This window comes from Gymnoscopelus braueri (assembly GCF_963280865.1).
Source record: "Gymnoscopelus braueri genome assembly, chromosome: 14".
In the NCBI taxonomy this organism is placed as follows: domain Eukaryota; kingdom Metazoa; phylum Chordata; class Actinopteri; order Myctophiformes; family Myctophidae; genus Gymnoscopelus; species Gymnoscopelus braueri.
The window spans coordinates 13559769-13568269 of record NC_137619.1 but is presented as its reverse complement, the minus strand read 5'-3'; the positions used below and the strand labels follow the sequence as shown (position 1 = coordinate 13568269).

Here is an 8501-nt window from a genome sequence, read left to right as displayed (position 1 = left end):
TAATTAACAGCCTATAATAAAATTTTGAAGTGGTGGTAATTTAGATTTTACTATCGGGTGAAAATCTCTACTAGCTAAGTAGATCTTGTGCCTAAAAAGTTTTCTACCTGTTCTAGAGTATACAGGTCCAGGGGCTGTGGGCAACCAGAAAGGACAGTAAACCTAAATGTTTGACTTTTTGTGAGCAGAGGTGATTCTTGAGACTGTTGCGACCCTGGCCTGTGCAGAAAATCCCATAGGGCCCTTCTGACCATCTTGAATGAGCCTTCAGGGGCCCCATGTTGCTCTGGGTCCAAAGCAGATGCATATTGCACAAACTGTATCTTATCTTATCTTATCTTATATTATTATTATTATTACTATTACTATTCCTCGAGAGGAGAGGAGAGGAGAGGGGTGAGAAAGGGGAGGGGGGAGGGGGGAGATGGGAGGAGCTAGAACATGACTCATGAGCCTAGCCTGGTTCCAGATGAATCTGCCATTGCAAAAAAAAGAAGAAGTGATTATGTTATTGTTCAGCTCACTGCATTTACAAGAAATGCCCCTACTTCTTTTAAACAACATAGTATCCCTGGCGACCCCCATCAAAGGAGGCGCAAACTGAAATCTATAAATGACAGGGAGACATAGAGACTTGTTAGTGCACTAGTCCTTGTTGATGAAGCTTCATTGCCTGTCTTTATACTTCTTCTGTCTCTCCAGACCCACATTAGGATTTCACAACTGAAGCAGGTAAGACACACAGAATTCATTCAGTGATCAGCAGCTGTCATTTTACAAATGAAAATGTAAATGACAAAATGAAACGGTGAAATTGTTTACAAATCTTGAAATTGAATTATTTGTCCAAAAAAGAAAAGAAAAAAAAGGATTATCAATAGGCCTACGTTTACTAATGTTTCACCATCTACTCTTCGTGCATAAATATTTTACTCGATATCCTGCTGTCTAGAGGCCTTCTAACCCTTATCCTATTTCCCTAGTTTTACATAGGATTTCACCCCTGCATAGGGTTTCTGCCACTACATTTTTTCAGGTGCAAGTGGAGGAACGTGAGCTATGGAAATCACACAGGGATTTTTCACATAAAAATACACAAACATCGATTTATTTAATTTCTTTGGAATCTTTTGTTAGAAATGTCCTAATTATGACCACTGATATGCTCTAAAAACGGATTTTTCATTTAATTGCATTATATATTTTCATTACACAGTTGAATTGATTACTGTGTGGTACAAATTGGTATACTTTTACTAATGTGTCAATTTTCACAAATGTTTTCTGATAGAAAGCATGATGCATGGTTCTCAATTGACCTGCAGTTTCCTTCTTTTCGATTTTTACTAAAGATCTGACTGACACTGACTAGTGACACTGTTACAGTTAGTTCTGGCAATCTCCGGCACCGTTGGACCGATCAATGTGAAACTTTGGACGCATATTCCCTGGTAGGCCAAGGAAGAACCTCAACCCCAAATGTTTCAAATTGGCCTCATGTTATAACAGGGCCCTTCGTGTTTTGGCATTTGACTCTTGAACCGTAGGTCGTACAGACAAAACTTTTTCCCCGTCTCTTGGCATGACACAACTCTCCATGTAGATCATGGCCTTTTCCGCCTGACAAGATCTTCCACCATTTTGCAAAGCACACTTATTGTTGTTAATACTCCAACAGATTGTGTCAAATACTCACACTAATTGGTACACAATATCTCTGGGGTCACGTGATCAAGATGTATCAGTCAGATATATCAGATTCCATTCCAATAGGCTATGACTGCCATCCAAATTGGCAGGTTTGGATAGGCAACCTGGAGACCTGCGCTCCGAAGAGGGCACTTTTCTTTTTTCCTTTTCTTTTTTAATATATGTTTTTATTTAGAGAGGGATAGTGAAAGTAGACTGACAGGAAATGGGGAGAGAGATGGGGGGTGGCACGCAGCAAATGTCGTCGGGAACGTCAGGCTTTGCAGCCTAGGGTGCCTTGACCGTCTTGCTACGGCCCAGGCCAGAGGGCACTTTTGTAGTTAATATCCTGTGATAGAACACGTTTCAATGTCAAGGGGGAAGTGTACTTAGGGGTTAGGGTATAGAGTCCATTTCAGCTCATTTGATTACCGTATGTTGCTATAGATTGAGTTCATCCTCTGTATATACACACGTACTGTATTATTGTTATAATAACTCTCTCTCTCTCTCTCTAAGAACGGAAGACAACGCAAAACAGTCATGAGTGCAGATTCAAGCAGCAAGAATGGAGAAGAAGGTATATCTTCCCAGGAGACAAATTTTGGTAGCACTTGCTATGCATCCTATGTGTATAACGCATCATGAACATACTTATAAGGCATTATAATCTGCTCATAACCCTGTATAATCAGATTTATAAGAGCTCATAAATACTCATAATGCTTTATAACCATAACCATAACACATTATAAAGCTTGTTATAATGACTTATAAGTTCAAGTATAAATGCATTGTATTAAGCTTATAACGCGTGACGATTACAGTTATACATATTCATAACAACGTATAATGCAATCATAAAACATTATACAGCATGTTATAATGACTTATAATGTCAAGTATTATAATACTTCATAATTGCTACCCACTTGGTAACACTTGCTATGCAACCCAAAATGTATTCTCATTGTTATAATCCATTATAATCAATCATTTATTTTCACAGTTATAATGCATTATAAGTGATAATAAGGCATTATAACAGTGATTAAAATGCGTTACGACAGTGAGTATAAGGCATTTTAGACGTTATAATACAGCATGATTAAATGATCATAAAGTAACAAATGGCCACTTATAATAACTTATGATCATAGTGTAATGCATTATAACAGTAATTATAATGCATTATAACAGTGATTTAAAGGCGATAAAAATGTAATAATACCAGCTTATAAAATGATCATAATGTCACAAATGTTCACTTTATAATAACTTATAATCACAGTATAATGCCTTATAAGTGATAATAAGGCATTATAAACGTGATAATAAAGCCTTATAAAATGTTCATAAAGTAACAAATGACCACTTATAATAACTTATAATCGTAGTATAATGCATTATAATAATGCATTATAATGGTTATGACACATTATAACAGTGATAATAAAGCACTATCAATTGATTATAATGGATTATAACTATGAGAATTAATTTGGGATGCATAGCAACTGTTACCAATTTGGCAGTAATTAAGAAGTATTATAACACTTGATACTTATAAGTCATTATAAAAAGCCTTATAATGTGTTATGGTTATAAAGCATTATGAGTATTTATGAGCACTTATAAATATGATTATACTGGGTTACGAGCAGATTATAATGCCTTATAAGTATGTTAATGATGCGTTATACACATAGGATGCATAGCAAGTGCTACCCAAATGTTCAAGACAAGACTGTAATGAAATTGAATTGATGTAATTGCATAGAACCATTAAACCATGTTTTCTTTCTTTCTTTTTCTTTTGCAAACTTCAAATGTTTATCATCCATAACCATATCATTCTAATCCAACAGATCTCATAATAAATGATGACGAACTTCGGATCGTGATGGTTGGGAAAACTGGAGCTGGAAAAAGCGCCACTGGAAACACAATTCTGGGTTATAAAGCTTTTGTAGACAAGTTTACAACTGAATCCGTCACAATGAAATGTACAAAAGCCAGTGGGGAAGGGGCTGGTAGAAAGGTCTCTGTTGTTGACACACCAGGCTTGTTTGACACCAAAGTTAGCGAAGAAGAGATCATTGCTGAGATCAAAAAGTGTTTTTGTTTTGCTTCGCCTGGTCCCCATGTGTTCCTGGTTGTGATCAAACTGGGAAGATTCACAAAAGAGGAGCAGGAAACTGTGCAAATTATACAGGAAACATTTGGCCAAAAGTCAAATGAATACACTATGATTCTTTTAAGTCATGCTGACCAGGTTGATGAAGGTGTACCAGTTGAAGAAATTGTGAAAAATTGTCAGGAACTACAAAAATTCATCAGAAACTGTGGAGGTCGCTATCATGTCTTCAACAACAAATCTAAGGATCCCTCCTCTCAGGCCACTGAGCTACTGGAGAAAATCAACAGCCTGGTGTTGAAGAATGGTGAAAAAAGCCACTACACCAATGCCATGTTCCAAACAGCAGAGAAAAAGATAGAGAAAATGAAAAAGAGAATTCTTAAGAAGAACAAAAAGAAGATGCAAAAAGAAGAGGAACAACTGAATAAAAAACATGAGGGACAATCTCTGGAAGACGCAATAAAATTGATGCATAAACGATATGAAAAAAAAGCAAGAGCTGAAGCCGAGAAAAGAAACGCATTCTTGGCTTTTGGATTGGTGTCTGCTGCTGCTGGAGCTGCCTGTGGAGCATATGCTGGGCTTTATGCTGGACTAGTGTTCGGCCCAGTTGGTGTAGTAACAGGGGGTGTACTGGGGGCGATATGTGGGGCTATATTAGGGGGTATGGCAGGGGTTGGTACAGCTTCTAACGAACAGGCTGCAAAAGCTGGTGCCAATGCAGTGGCTACGGTGGGGAAAACAGTGAAAGAAAACTGCGTTACTCAATGAATGACGAAGGTTCAATGACATATCCAGGTCAAGAAATTCACCATCAAGTTCATGTTTGGAAAATTGGATGCCAAATTAAATTCAAGTCAACAGTGATACAAGAGAAACTTTGCTAATGGAGAAGGGATGATAAAGATTAGTATAAGGAGGGAACTGTATATTATTGGACCAAACAAAAGCCAGCACACCAAGGACAGCAACAGCGAAGAAGCATTCAGCCAATTAAACAACACAGTTGTTGTTTTTACATGCATTGACTCTCGGGTTGCCCCCCATTTTAAACAGCATGAGGGTAATGACCTCTCTTCTTTAATAGCCATATGGTATCAACCATGTCCCTGTGTCAAACAAAGGTGATGACCTGAAAGGTCAGAATTCTTTATTTATAGATACCACCCTCCCAGGGACCAATGGATTTGGTTGGATTTGACTGCTTTATGTGTTGTTTAGATAATAGAGTTGATTCCTAGCATATTTTGCTGTTTTCCCTTTCCCTTCGTTGTTTTTGTTATAGTATATTAGTAATCTGTACTTCTGTTTATTGTGTGTCGGTCATAGATAGAGTTGTACTGACACTTATTGTCTAAATGGATAATTGAATCATTGTGGGGCTCCACCCATTGAGCTGCAACTCCATTTATACCACCTGGAAATGTACTCACTGTTTGTCCTGATGAAGACCAGTGGAGGATGCTTGGTGTTGGTTTAGTAATGTTCTCCAATGAACTAGACGAGTAATAAAGGCTTTTTTACACTTTGGCTACAAGAAGAGCTTCTACAGTGTCTCTTTTTTAATTTCAAAGATTGTAAAGTCCCATATGAACACAAAACATACACAATAATTTATATCCAGGAAATGATCTTTGTAATAGAAAATGTAGCTGATCAACGAACGTCTTTATGGTACAATAACAAAAAACATAGTTGCATACCTCTCCCATGTCGATAAGTCTTGAACATTTTAAACATATCCCTTTAAGGTACATTTTGAACGGATAACATTTTACGTTGTTTATTATTACCTTACATCAGAAATTCTGATTCTGCAACTCTTTCTCTCCATATGATGGTATGCCCTTCAAGTAAGGTGTTGAACTATTTATCTATCTACTATCAATTATTTTTTATCAGGTATTGGAACAATTACAAACATTACTAGCCATTACAGTATACATTACACTTTATTTCAATAGCCACAAACATGATCTCATTAGCTAGTGATTAATCAATGATGATTACAACATGTAATACATGTTCTCTGTTCATTTAGTTGTCCATAAGTCATCATTCATAATTATGTACATACCTTAATGTATACATCACACAGCTTAGATCTTTGGATTAAATCTGAGAGCAGACCTGTGCGCACTTGGTGATGTAAAATAAATATCTGTAGTGTAAAAAATGTGGCCAGAAAACATGGGGCATTTCTCCTCTGTCCTTCTCTCTCTAGGGGATTTCAGTCCTTCTCTCTCTAGGGGTTTTCAGTTGAAATAACATTGACTTTCCCATTTACTTTTTGGTGTGTTTAAAGTTAAATATTTCAAAAACTACAAATTATTTATTTGTAAGCTGGATTTGTTACAGTTTGAATGGAGTTGAGTGAAGTGAAAGTATGTAGGTGTAGTTAGGTGCCATACTTTTGGGAGAGAAAGAAATAATGTAGAACATCAATAGTGTGCTTGCTGCTGCTGCACCACTTACCTTTTCCCACTTACCTACCATCTATAAGGTGTTTATGAAGTGCATTCTTGGCCGAATCCTCCCGTGGCTTGTGGATGAAAACATCTTATCTCCCAAGCAAAAGGCCTACATCAATCGGCAAGGCATGAATGAACATGTGTTTTGTTTCAAAACAGGAATTGACGATTTTAAGCATGGGTCTAGTGAACACTTTTCAGTTTTTCTGGACTTCCGTGATGCATTTGGCACTTTAGCACATAATGTCATGATAACAGCTCTTGAGGAATTCCATCTACCGCAAGTTTATGTTGACATTGTTAAAGATGTATACACTGGTTCATTCATACAGAGGTTATCTGTGGTAAACAGCTCACAGACCCCATCCCTCTCCAAGTAGGTGTTAAGACTGGCTGTCCATGAGCGCTGTTAATTTTGTGTTAGCACTTAATCAGTGGTTAAAATGGCTCTGTATGTGTGCCCCCACCAATATAATTTCCCCTAACCCTGTTCAGGGGTATGCAGACGATGTCCAGATAGCCTCTCATCATGGGGCTGTAATAAAGAACATGCTCTCCAAAACCGATTCCTTTTTGAAATGGTCAGGATTAGAGGTAAAATAATCCAAATGTGCAGTATTATATGAAAGGCGGAGCGGGGGAAACCGCTGGTACCACTCTAAAACAGATACACTAACTGATTTCACAATTTGCAATAAACCCCTTAAAGTATTTTCACGTCACGAGACTTACACATATTTGGGCCACAAGTTTAATGTGGCAGGCGAGTGGGGCGATCAGGTCGAGGTAATCATTTCTGAGTACTCCAGCAGACTCAACTTAATCCACACATCGCCTCTGCCTCTAATCATGAAACTGGAGGCAGTCAGAATAATAGCATTGGCCAAGGTACAACATCTTTTCTCCAATGTACATGTTCCACGAAAATCACTACGTGATTTGGCTGACAAAACTGTGCACCTAGTGAGACAATGGACTGGTCTTAACACACACACAACACGTGACATTATATTTCACAGTAAACGTGAGGGTGGTATGGGTGTTCCCAATTTTTAATGGACATATTATTGCTACGAGGCTCTCCCATTTGTTAAATATGCTGAACAATGATGACCAGTATGTGAGAGAGCTTGCACGTTCATCTCTGTTCCTGGACCTAAAACGACACAAGGTCCCCCTGGCATGTGGCTCGGATCCTAGCTTCCTAGGCTTCAGGAGGAAACCTAGTGGAAAGCTAGACAGTCGCTCTCCTGGCTTCGGTGTGTGGTCAGACTGGCCGGACTTAAACGATCTGTGCTGTTGGGCTGATGTTACCTTGAAGTGGGTAGGGTCTAACTCTGAGGCGATGGCTGTCTCGGAGGACTTTATATCTGACCCCAGTATCTCTGTCAGAGCATCTATGACTGTGTGTGGAACAGAACACCAACTCCCACTGACTAATGCCCGAGGCCGCCTCTTATGGGCGCAAGGGAAGACTGCATGTCTCCTTGCTGCGGACCATTCTGTCTCTCAATCTGTGTTAAAAAATGTTGCTTTAGACGAATGCATTGTTGTCTTTACTCTGAAAGCGAGGTTGCAGGTTTTACCATCTAAACTTAACCTCTCCATCTGGTTTCCAGGCAACCATGCTCCTCACTGTATACATCATGGTCATGAACAAATAGCTGAAACCATGTCCCACATCTTAAATGGGTGCCATGTATACAGGGGACTCTACATAAGTAGGCATGACAGAATAGTGGATTTGATATAAAAATATATCACTTCTATTTTCAGGTCCTCCATCGTGCTGTATGAGCATTCTACTGTGAAGCCGAGCATGTTTAACCTGTGTAACGATGATTCTGTGTTCTCTAACATTTCAGCTAACACCCCTGATGTCATTGTTGTTAATGAAAACCATAGGGAGGTGTTCATTCTCGAGGTCGGCTGTACTTTTGATTACAGCTTAGAGGAAGCCTTCCTAACCAAAGTGCTAAAATATCATCAGCTAGAGCAGACCATCTCTCAGCTAGGCTACAGATGTAAACTTTTGGTTTTTATCTTTGGTAGTCTAGGACACATGCATAAGTTGGTTGTGAGTGGCCTGCAAATGGCCGGCCTCTCCAAAAGGAGGGCTAAACAATTAGCAAGGTACTGCTCAATATCAGCTATTATAGGAAGCCGCTCAATTTGGAGGAGGCATTGTTTCCTTTACTCAT

General features: G+C 38.7%; 1 protein-coding gene across 3 annotated transcripts; it reads left to right on the top strand.

Annotated features, from left to right (window-relative positions):
* Positions 1-602: 602 nt before the first annotated feature.
* On the top strand, positions 603-5357 carry LOC308100348 (GTPase IMAP family member 7-like). Of its 3 annotated transcripts, XM_080449367.1 has the most exons (4): positions 632-732; positions 1353-1451; positions 2209-2269; positions 3558-5357. In XM_080449367.1, the coding sequence occupies exons 3-4, from the start codon at positions 2233-2235 to the stop codon at positions 4598-4600; spliced, it is 1080 nt and encodes a 359-aa protein (XP_080305493.1). In that variant the 5' UTR covers positions 632-732; positions 1353-1451; positions 2209-2232; the 3' UTR covers positions 4601-5357. The 3 variants fall into 3 exon arrangements, with proteins under 3 accessions (XP_080305495.1, XP_080305493.1, XP_080305494.1); XM_080449369.1 differs by lacking the exon at positions 1353-1451 and having other exon boundaries at positions 603-732; XM_080449368.1 differs by lacking the exon at positions 632-732 and having other exon boundaries at positions 1181-1451.
* The last annotated feature ends 3144 nt before the right edge of the window (positions 5358-8501 follow it).